The following is a 12,373-nucleotide window of genomic DNA, read 5'->3' as shown; positions in this document are numbered from 1 at the left end:
ATAGTAAGACACAAAATAACTCACTTTAATATCAGTAGTGGAAGTATGTGTGGAAATGAAAATCATGAACGGACACTCAGACCTTTATGTTTTCCAGATGTCATAATAGCAATGGAAGTACCTCTTACATTATCATATATTGTAATGTTTGGTTCTGGCTTTAGCTAAATAGATGATAATTGGTTTGCCACATGTAATAATATTGAAGAAGAGGTAATTGACCAGTTTAACTAGGGTACAGTCTTATCAGACCTCAATAGTATCGAACATGTATAGGTCTCTTTTGGAAGAAGAATTACATGTATTCAAATGACTCTGAACGCATGTTTTTCTGTAGTTGTGGATGTCTTAACAACACTTATTGTAAGCAAGCATATCATATTGATCACACAGTTTGACATAGTATACATTACATTAAAGTGAAATGTTTTTAACTCTACCAAATATTAATCATAAACTTAATATGAATGAGAAATTAATTCAATTTTGAACCAGATACAGATATTCACATAAATTAAGTATCAGAATGGTTGTAATTATTTTATAACAGTAATTTTGCATTAACATTAATAATGTGCTATTAATTCCATTATATTTCAGTTGCTTCTTGCAATATATATATATATATGTAGGTATAAATTAACTTGTACGAAGTGAAAGTTTAATATTAAGAGCGCATCCTATTTATTAAAGGTTATATACTTATGCTGTATAATACTGAGTACTATAAAGTAAAAGAATTTTAAACGTATACGAACCGTTGTCAGTGAATCAGATTTTAATGTCTCTTCAGGTTTCTCATCATTCACGATTGTCTCAACGCGTGTCTTTAATTCAGTTTTATCAGGACTTGAAGCAGGCTTGCTCACGTTTTCTGCTCTTTCTGGTTTCTTTTCTACTGAGTTATTTTCATTTATTGTCTGCAATATGGTTGGTTCTGTTTGATTTTCCTTTAATACCACATTAGTTTCTCTTTTATTGAACTTATTTGTTGGGGCCTTCTCACACTCAGGGATCATTGAAACAGCTTCCAAAATGTCTAATTCACTGGGGTGATCTTTTAGTTACAAGCTCCTGGTCTTCTAGCTTCGTGTAGGCAAAAACACCACAAGACCCGAGGATGCGGTTTTAGAGCTTTCCATTTGCCCCGGGCTTTTTCATTCACATTGCAGAAACAACAAAGAACACTAAATAATAATAAATAAATGAGAAATAAAAACGCGATTTTTTTATTTCAGTTTTCTATATAAACAATACTATTAAAGATTAACTCTAAATAGTTGTCTTTTTTTGTTGGTTTTATCGTAAGCAAACAGATCTACAAAAACACTTGATAAACCACCATGTAGAAATGTTAACTATAATTGAAAAGTTATTTTGACCTCATTTGTGAGGTTAATTAAACATATTCAGCTTTACAAGGTTCACATTAGTGTTTTCACAAATTAACTACCAAAGGGGCACTGAAAACACTTGACATTTTCAAATATCCAACCCTACTATTCAATTAAAAGATAATTGGGAATTGAGGTCAGATGCTCTCTCACCCCTGTTCCACATACTTTACTTAGCAAGAACTGGAAGATAACTTGTAACTTACCACAAAGCAATAAGACAAATCGAAATTAGTGTCAGCTCTTCCATCCACCAAGGATACCTTACAACTGTAGGTTTGGTCGCCCAGGGGAAAGTGACCTTGAGAACCATATCAGTTGGATCTTAAGAGAGAGAGAGTTGTTTTTAAAACAGTTTTACACATTGTATCGATTACATAAAACAGAAAGAATACTTCAAATGTAACTTCATAATAATAGGGAAGTGTATAATTCTTTAAGCTCAAATATGAACTTGATTTAACATATTAAAAATTTCAATTAAATAAATATGATATTTCTTACATGTATAATATATTTTCATATTAAGCATTGATAACAACCTTTACAATTTGACAACTGTATATATACATTTTATCTTTACACATTAAACAGATAATTAGCAAAGAAAAATGACGCCTGTTGTACTATTTGAGCTCCTTACTAGTAGACAAATAGTACAGTTGTGTAATAACAACAACTATATAGTTATATAACGGGAAATCAACTAGGTTTTCCAACATATTTACATTGTGAGACGATATATCACGAAACCTACTGACTTTCCATTCCAAACACACGTGATCAGACGATATAAAAAAAATCTCGACATTTTCTTTACGATAATTTACATATTATACAACTCAGTATAACACAGTGAGTAAAATCAACTTCGATTCACTTAAATTGTAAGAATATATAACACAAATTAAACAAACCGTCTTTCCATTGACTACTTAATAAAGCCAGTTTGTTTAATCGCTATTCATTTACTGAATTAAGTTTTATAATTAGCTTCTTCACTTATTATGGTACACAATTATATTTGCTATCGAATCGTATCCACTGAATGGTAGTTTCTGCGTTTTTATAACACTATTAACAATTGTAATTTTTACAAATTTGTCTTTACTGTAAATTTACCAGATAAAGAACGACACCATTTTGACCACAAACACTGAACGTCGTACGTCAATGCTCATGAAGTTTTTTCGCTTAATTTGTAACAATTCTTTCTAATAGTTTTGTTCAGAACTTACGAGACGGTGCTAACGTTTTGATAATCCAATGTTATTATAATCTTATATTAAGACATTTGTTTTGTATTTGGACAAATTACTTTCTTTTATTACAAAAACGACATTATGTACACAAAATAAACATATTAAACATAGATTTAAATTATGTTTTGGGACATACACTGTTTTAGTGAAATATCTTTGGTCTTTTTAGTAATAATGTGACGCACACAGATCGAGACACCGTTATATTTGTTTTTCAATTTCGCGGATAGCTGAACGAGGGCTTTCAGCGCTAGCCGTTCCTAATTTTGAAATGATACACTGGAGGTAAGACAGCTATTCAATACTATTTGTCGTAAGTGTTTGAGCTCATCTTTAAAAACAAGTAGTAGGATTTCCAAGTAAAAGCAAAGCTTTTCAATGCATTAAAAACCATGAAAGTTATGAAGAAGTATCGTATTATAACAATCTGCCTGAACAAAAATAAACATCTTTAAAATGTTAAGGAAACAATAAAAGAAAACTTTAAAACCCTTTTGTTTCATTACTTCTACAAAGATCTTTATTATCAGCTCCTTCTTCATCAGTAATTTTATCTCCCGGACAAGGTATACAGGCGTCAGCACCAAATGATGTCATGTAAGTCCCTCCTGGACACGGCAGGCAGTGGGTTTGGAATCCATTATCATAGTGACCAGGAGGACATGGATCTAAAAGCGTTAAAGGTACATAGCTAAACATTTATTTACCCAGTGTTAATTTTTATCGTTCTAACAACGTCTTTAGTGTCAAAAAACGTATTTGTTTAACTAAAATTCCATATTTTAAAAGTTTTTCATCCAATTGTGTTTAATGTAAACAGTTTAAAGTAATTGAGTATCATATATACTTACAACACCTGTAAACATCTCTTTGGTATCCTCGAGTACAGTTGAGATTCTCGGCTGGAATATACACTGGGGGAAAACAACAGAGAGTTAATATTTTTGTAAGCACCTTTTGTGTCACCGTTGGAATTTTAAGGTTTTTCACAATGAGCACGACGCACTAGTTATAATATTAATTATGACTCACTCTGTAAAATAACAACATAAATAAATAAGTACAATAAATATCTTTGTTTCGAATATTTTAAATTCTTATTTGAATATATTTTCATGATTTGAGCATATAAAAAATTTACATTGAAAAGGTCTGTTGCATACCTTTCCCAAAAGCAACCAATTTTCGGTTACATTACACCATTTACGAAATGTTAAGCTATGTCATAAAGTTGTTCTGATAAATTCTGTTCTGCCGTAACTTTATATCAGATTGAGTCACATTATATGCCAGGTTGCATATTCAAAACTGTTTTGGTATGGCTTACTAATCCCTATAAACTATAAAATATTATTGCTATGAACATCAGTGGCAGCCTCTGACTAATACTGTATGTTTATTACAGGAGTACCGATAAGATTACGAGTTCGTCTTCATCACTGCCCTGAAAAAGTTATTTCAGGGCATCTTCAGCATCAACTAATGGAATGTGATGCATCTTCCAAGAGTATATTATAGCTGTCAATATCAACATCTGCACCTTGGAGTTGGGCAATATCACCCATTACTGTAGTCCTGATTAGATGGATCAGTATATGAACGAACAAAGGGTCGTGAGGTTTATCTTTAGAATGTGTAGTATTGATGGTAACATTTATAGTAATTATATGTCGATATGTTTACCAATACTTATTCATACCACACTTCAACATCGACACTTCCTCTCATGAAAATTAAGAAAAACTGATTTCATGCTATCTCTAATGTAATAATTCATTGTAAGAGCTTTTAACATTGTTGTCGTAATCTATTTCATGCATTTATATTTCTGAGGAACCCACTTGAAGCTAATAAATTTTGCAGACATTCTACAATGGGTAATTTAAAACTTTTTTATTGCAGAACTCATATATAATTCGACGTTTTTAGGTTATAAGGCGATTAGGAAGGAGATTTGAGATACGGTGATACAGAGAAACCTCCGTCAACAACACGATACTCACCCAGTCAATAACCCCAAATACAATAAACAAAATACTTATATTCTTGTAAAAAAATAAAGCAAATACAATACTAATGTCATTTATAAAATACTTTATGGCAACTTCCACGTATTTTACGTCAGAGAAACAAGCCCGAAACTCAAAACAACTAAAATTCCTATCTGGTGCAGTAACAACAGTTTGATCAGCAGAGACAATTCCATAAAGAAATTATTTACTTTGTAGGTGAACAAACGAATAATATGAATTATTTGACTCAATCAACTGAAAACCATGATTACAAAAGTATCCAGATCATTCGTAAGTATCACTAATATATTAATACATATCAGAGAAAAAACAAAATAAAATATATAAAACAAGAGCTGAGATGTTAGTTTTCAATGACAAAATTCAGAATAATTAACAGTAGTTGGCTTTTACAGTGGAAAACAGTAGATCGGAGTTAGCTAAGTTAATACAAGCACTGTATGTGACCGCAAATAGAAAGTTAAGTTATTGCTTTCTACTCTGAGTAAGCTATCAAATCTATTAAACAAAAGCAAAAGATTACCTCACACTTACAGTTTGTGGTCCCTACACAGTTATCAGATTTTCATTTATTACACGCGGACTGACATTACTACAGCTACAATTAGAGGTACCTTGAAAATGTTTAAACAAATTGAAAAGAAATGCAGCTGTATATTGTAGCTGTATTAATATCAGTCCACGTGTAATTCATGAAAATCTGACAACTATATGTAGGGGACCTTCAACTGTAAGTGTGATGTAATCTTTCGCTTTTGTCTAATATATTTGATAGCTTACTTGGAGTAGAAAGCAAGAACTTAACTTTCTAATTAACTGTAGAGAATGAAAAGCTTTTCGAATGATAAAGCACACATAGTTATTCTTATAGCCAAACCACATCGGGCTATTTACTGTGTCCACCGAGGGCAATCGAACTCCTAATCTTAGCGTTGTAAATCAATTGACTTACCGCTGTCCCATCGGAAGACTATTTCATTAAAACAATAACTCCACGAACATAGTTATTTAAAGTTAAGTGTTAACTAATTTTATCTGTTTGCAGTCCAAAACTGGTTGCTTATCAGTTCGATTATAAGACTATAATCGTAACGTTTTTTAATGAATGATTAAATGGTACAATAGATTATATTACACGTTTTAATCTGCGAGTTTTGTTTCTATTTTTCTCTGTAAATTTGCACTCCACTTAAACTAAACACATACTTATACGACTTGGATTTAAATCTATTCATAAAGAATGTGAAAAACAACGTATTTGCAAGTCATTTGAAAATACTGAATCACAAGAATAAGAGGATCAATTTAAAAGAAAACACCAGTTTTAACAAATGAAGTTTTAATCAAAATTCCTTTTAACCAAAGAAATTATTCAGTCGCATTTATTCCAGTTTAAACATTAAATCATCGGGAGTGTAATATCATTGCTTCGCCAACTTAAACATTTTCTACCCATCCTGTACATATTTTACAACGAATAAAGAAAAATATTTTTGATCGCTATAAATGAGACCTACTAACGGGTTCTAGCATTAAAGAAATCTCCTAAAACGAGATTTTCGCACACCACTGACTTAAAATCGGTAATGAGCAAATTGAGAAAAATGAGGCAGAAATATTTGCGAGCAAATGTGACGTTAAACATAATTATTAGGCTTCACTAACCTCTGCACTCCCCATCAAAACCTTATACTATTAAAGAAACATCCATTTATGGTAAGAACGAAAATATCTAATTTGTATATGCAAAAATAAATGTAGAGCTGAGTTGTTTATGTTTGTGTGTTTTCTTTCAGCTAAGCCACGTCGGGCTATCTGCTGAGCTCACCGATGGGATTCGAACCTCTCATTTTAGCGTTGTAAATCCGTAGACTTACCTCTGTACTAGTAAGGGGCAGAGCTAAGCTAGCAAAAAAAAAAGAATCGAACGGCAGTGGTATTAACAGTTTGAAACTACTGTATAGAAACTTTAAATTGATTGAAAGTGTTGTGTATCAGTAAGAGTTTCAAATTTTAACCAAATCTTTGAATACCTCAGGTTGATTTGTCAGAGAGTATCTTGTTTACTTTTAGCCTCGTTAACTACCAAGCTCTGTAAGAGAAAAATCAGGAATTCCATAGCTCTAACCAATGAATACAAATGCTTTGCAAACGAAAATTAATGACAGAATTAACTTTCTTTTTTCTTTGTATGAACACCCGGCTTGGTTGTTTACAAAAACGTAACACATGACATGAAATTTTATTGTGAAATAATTAAGTTAAAAGTGATACTATTGTCAACATAATCTTTCGTATACATGGGAAATATAAATAATTTTGTAGTCAATACACATGTAGAAACGGGCAAATTTACATAATGTCTGAATAAAACAATATAGGATTGTTTGTGAATTTCGCACAAAGCTACTCAAGGGCTGTTTGTGCTAGCCGTCCCTAATTTAGCAGTGTAAGACTAGAAGGAAGGCAGCTAGTCATCACCACCCACCGCCAACTCTTGGGCTATTCTTTTATCAACGAAAAGTGGGATTGACCGTCACATTATAATGCCCCCACGGCTGAAAGTGTGAGCATGTTTGACGCGACAGGGATGCGAACCCGCCACCCTCAGATTACGAGTCGCACGCCTTAACACACTTGGCCATGCCGAGCCCTAACAGCATATGAATCAAGATTTACATGTATTTATACTAAAGTTATACACAACTATTTAGAAGTAAGTACTTTTCGAGATTTGCGACTGAAATATAAATCCCTTTCACGTATCAGCCCTCAAATATATTCTCCCATCATGTTTTCGTTATACACGCTCCCAAGCCACAAAAGTAAAGTTTGAAGAGAATAGGCCTTTTCCATTTACTTTAGGCATAAGCAATTAGAAAATAACATTTTGTGCCCAGAAACAAGAAAAGGTAAAAATTTTCTTACACAGTGTAATCTTACGTATATACAGACAATTATTATTTTTAATCAATACACATGGTGAGTGAAATATCAAACGAAAAGGTTATGGCTGAAAGAAATTTAAAAGCAAGATGGACGATTTCGATTTTGGTGTTATTTCTGTTAAATTAGTGTCGTTTAATAAATGAAAATACGGTCTTTAAAAAAAACCTTGAATTACCTCTGACATCATGTTTGTAATCACCTTCACGATTTTTGCATGTGTAAATTCCCGCGTCTTCAAATTGATGTCGGTTAGCACTAATTTGCCACCGTATTTTATATGCGTTTTCTCACTATTAATAACTTGTTCATTGAGATTTGAGAACCAAATTACTGGTTCTTCTCTCGCTCTTTATAAGCTCGGTTTGAACAAATTAATGTGAGAGTAGAACCACGTTCAGTTTCGTAGACGAATCTAAAACCTGAAACAAGCAGGAAATTAGCGAAAATATAAAATAATTGAGTGTAATTAGCCATTGAATTCTCTTTGCACTGTACGCTTTGTAAATCACTTTCTGTATTGTTTCTAAGTGAAATATCAGTGTTACTGTGGCACAAAGTATTCTTGTTTGAATGACGTCATGAACTGAAGTAACATTGTTCGGTGGAAAACGTTTTACTAACAATAATGATTGCAAAGTTTATTGCTTTCTGTAGTGTGAAAGACCCTTGAACTGAGAAATTATAATCATGTTTATGTTATGCATAATTTAGATTTAATAAATAATAACAACACTTGCCTAAGATTTCAACTTGAAATTTAGGTAAAAGCAAATAAAATGTATACGAAGTTTTGCTTTGCAATTTCTTCTGACAACACAAGTCTTAGTCGGTATTTATATCAACCATAATAAGACTGCTAACAGATGTCTCATGATACATATAAATTATAATTGAGTAGTTATAAATGTATAAACACTGTAACAATATTTAAATTGAAAAATCAGTTAAGGAATATTCACATATATTACTTGTGTGACAAATACTGCATTCCACGGTGTTATGTAGGGATTAATGATTACAATTAGCTGTATCAAATATTTTGTTCTTCAAAACTAATATGATTTCAATAGTTTGTTTTTCGAATGTCGCACAAAGCTATTCGAAGGCAATAGAGGTTTACGTGTGACGTCACTCTTGACCTAGTTACTGCTGACCGTGTTTATATTCCAACACAAGGGTAATTCATTGTCAAAAGTGCGCGATGGTACACTCGTGTTGTGTATTTAGCTGTTAAAATCGACATGGACAGGTGGAAAATGTGTCATACTACAGATTTCCTATAGATCCCGACCGAAGAAGACGATGGATTGCAGCTGTCAATAAAAAAAAACTGGACACTCACAGAGCACACCAGACTTTGTAGTAAACATTTTGTGTCAGGTATCTATAATTCATCTATAGCCAGGCTGAATAAATTGAAACTTACACGCATGATATATGTACAGCAGAGCACACTGCAGCACCAGTCAAAGAAATGTTTTTGCACACTTTTATTTTACTTTTAAATAACTGAATAGTAAATTTACTGAAGGAACAATATTATTCATGATGAATAGGTTATATAGCAATTTGTACATTAAGACAAAATATTAATATCTCTTAAAGGACCAATTTAAGTGATTCATCAGAAAACCACAACTGGCACAAAATTAAAAAGTGTGCAAATAATTAATTTGTTGGCTGTACACTCAGTTGTTAAACAATGTTCAGCATATTCAGTTATATATATATATATATATTCAGTTAAAAGTGTACAGTGCATGTGTTATATGTATAAATATTATCTGATGATGCCTGTAGATCTATATCTTAACTAAATTATTGTACTCTGTTTCAGGGACGAAGAGTGATGATCCCCTATCACCTGACTATGTACCTTCCATATTTCATTTTACACGTTTTCCCCTGAAGAGAAGGAAAGCTGCTGAATTGTGTAAATATGAAAACAGGAAAGAAGTGACCAAAAGGAGAAAAGAACAACAAATGAGACATAAAGCTGCTGCTGGGCTGCTTGACCTTGCTTTCATAGAATTTGCTGGCACTGATAGCAGCTGTACTGATTCTGCTGATGAACTTGAAGCTACATGTGATAATTTTGACTTGTGTACATCACAATATACAATTGAGATATGTATGCAGACGGAAATATCATTCATAGACTTAGTTAGACTTGAATCTGAATGCCAACGTGGGAGCAGACTTCACCTAGTCCAGCCTTGGAGGTGCAGTGGGAAGATATTATCTCTCCATTCGTGCAGCTAGCAACCCATAGCTTTAGTGGTGGTTCATTTAGCTGCTGAGAGTGGCACACCTGTAAAATAACAAAGAAAATATTAAGTTGTGTATATATAAGCTTTTAAAGACAACTGGGTATCAGGTTGGGATACATGTGTCACTCAAATAATAAAATAATATAAAAAATAATAGAACAGTTAAATATTAAATTATTTTTACAGAAACCTAACATGGCTATTGACCAGCTTTAACGCTGGTCTATGTCATGCATCAGACCAGTAAATGACTGCAGCTCCAACATAGTAAGTGACAAAACAATTAAAATGAAGTTGCAAACAATTCAAAACACACTCCTCACAACAGCATATAGAGTTCCCAGAGAAGCAACATTCAAATTCATACACAAATATTTAAACATACCAACCATACCAAATAGACTCTTACATCGTACAAAAAAGTATTTTGATAAAGATTGGATGAAAAATGAATTATTAAGCGAACCAGAGAGGTACCTCGTACATGATGAAGGTAGTCCTAAACACTTCTACCCGATCAACACATATTTTAAACACAAAAAAAATGAATGAAGAAAAAAGATAAAATAATAATATATATTGAAAAAAGGGCCACCATCAATCTAGACTTCTTACTGACAAGGCAAAATAATATCTGTATATGTATACCAGTACATGGACATTGATCTTAAAAGGGTCGGAGTAAATTCAGCCCACTCTGACTCTAAAGCAGGAACTAACACCAACCAACACTGCATGATCATATAAATAAAGAACAGCGGAAGAGGTCAAAGAGCACCTGACCCTCCAGAGTACATATGATACCCAAAACCCAAGAGATAGAACAATATGAAGTGCTCTATTTATTCTCAAATTTTGCTTTCTCATTGACACGTTGATCCGACAGATAAAGATATCTTCCTAGATCAAAATTAAAGATTTGTTTCTTTGAATTTCGCACAAAGCTACATGAGAGTGGCTGCACAAGCCATCCCTAAATTATTCGTCCGAAAGTGAAAGATATAGTCAGTGATAGATATTAGCTACTTAATACAATAAGCTGTTCAAGGCGTTGAGTTCAATACCTTCACGTTTAACTCTTGTTTGTGCGGGCATTGCGGTTATTAAAGCACCGAGTGTGATAAAAATAAATGTTTGTAAATGTAATTTCATCTCCACTATAACTTTATATCTATTTGCACTAAAATTTAAATGTTTTATGTAACTAAGGTTATAAAAGTTTCCTAATTTCTGTGTTGCTAAGAAACTAATTGATTGCTGATATTTTTAATATAAGCACGTGATTTTGCAATGCTTAGAAGCAACAAAGATGTCAGACAAATAATGTATTATAGAAGTTTTTGATTAAATGCCTAAAGCTGACAAAGTACAGAAACTAGAAGGTGAAAAATTTGTGGTAATGCCACAGAACCACAATTCAATTTGGAAACAGCTTTGATTTTAATTCAAAATATACAAATTTAAAATGAGATGGAAAAAAATATTAAGATTACGTGTTTGTCTGTGTGTTTTCTTATAGCAAAGTCACATTGGGCTATCTGCTGAGCTCACCAAGGGCTAAAGATTACACGATTTTTATTGCAAAATATTATTGTTTGATAATAATACTTGTTAGATAATCACAATTATTGTTATGAAAATTCTTTAAAGAACTCGCCTGGCAGGTATATAACTTAAGAGCAAACATTTGGAATATTGTGTTCAGTGTTATTTTGAATTTCATGCAAAGCTACACAAGGGCAATCTGCGTTAGCCGTCCCTAATTTGGTAGTGTAAGGCAAATGGGAAGGTAGCTAGTCAACATCATTCACCGTCAACTATTGGACGACTCTTTTACCAACTAATAGTGCAATTAAGCGCTACATTATGAAGTTCCTATGGCTGAAATAGCGAGCATATTGGGTGTGATCGAGATTCAAGCCTGCTACCCTCCGCTTACGAGTCAAGTGCCTTAACCACCTGGCCTATTGTGATCAGTCTTTTCACCACTCACTCCTCCAAAAAAATTATATTTACCAAAAAGTTTTACCTACTTCAAAGTCATCTTCATATTACTGAAGGAAGAAGAGTAATAACATTCATGAAAAGATGTTTTACACCTTACTAAATCACATGTTCATTGCAAATTTAATAATTTTTATACCCTTATTTTAAAATAGACCAGAAAATAGAGAGAATGGTGTTTCTGATTTTAAATATTTCTTGGGGAGCATGCCTCTGGATCTTCCTTGAGATATTGTGCATAAAATATGGTGAAGAGTCACAAGCCAGCACTACATAGTACACTGACAGGATTATCTCCCTGATTCATCAGTATCACCCACTTAAACATACTGAAAACCTTGTCTGTTGATCTTTTATAAAGAGATCTTAATATAACCTTTCCATCCCTGGAGTAATTTTAGTAGCTGTGGTGTGAACAATTTACAACAAATCAGTGTCATGACTCAGACAAAGCTCAGATA

General features: G+C 32.7%; 1 protein-coding gene and 1 long non-coding RNA gene across 2 annotated transcripts in view; one reads left to right on the top strand and one right to left on the bottom strand.

Annotated features, from left to right (window-relative positions):
- Positions 1-1,060: 1,060 nt before the first annotated feature.
- LOC143242236 (uncharacterized) lies at positions 1,061-10,394 on the bottom strand. The gene is made up of 5 exons (XM_076485605.1): positions 10,386-10,394; positions 9,844-9,949; positions 3,163-3,324; positions 1,601-1,718; positions 1,061-1,187 (listed from the first exon to the last, which is right to left on the bottom strand). The coding sequence occupies exons 1-5, from the start codon at positions 10,392-10,394 to the stop codon at positions 1,061-1,063; spliced, it is 522 nt and encodes a 173-aa protein (XP_076341720.1).
- Positions 8,787-12,373, top strand: part of LOC143242904 (uncharacterized) — a 176,851-nt gene continuing 173,264 nt past the window's right edge. The window contains exon 1 of the long non-coding RNA XR_013023394.1: positions 8,787-9,018. This is a non-coding gene — a long non-coding RNA (uncharacterized LOC143242904). The remainder of the gene's footprint in view (positions 9,019-12,373) is intronic.

Source organism: Tachypleus tridentatus, unplaced genomic scaffold (genome assembly GCF_004210375.1).
Source record: "Tachypleus tridentatus isolate NWPU-2018 unplaced genomic scaffold, ASM421037v1 Hic_cluster_2, whole genome shotgun sequence".
Lineage (NCBI taxonomy): Eukaryota > Metazoa > Arthropoda > Merostomata > Xiphosura > Limulidae > Tachypleus > Tachypleus tridentatus.
This window is presented reverse-complemented; position numbering and strand designations above follow the sequence as displayed.

Coding starts and splice junctions, on each gene's coding strand:
- LOC143242236 (XM_076485605.1), bottom strand. Junction 1,719..3,162: donor TAATAAAGATCTTTGTAGAA/GTAATGAAACAA, acceptor CTCTCTCTTAAG/ATCCAACTGATATGGTTCTC. Junction 1,188..1,600: donor ATTTGTCTTATTGCTTTGTG/GTAAGTTACAAG, acceptor ATTATTATTTAG/TGTTCTTTGTTGTTTCTGCA.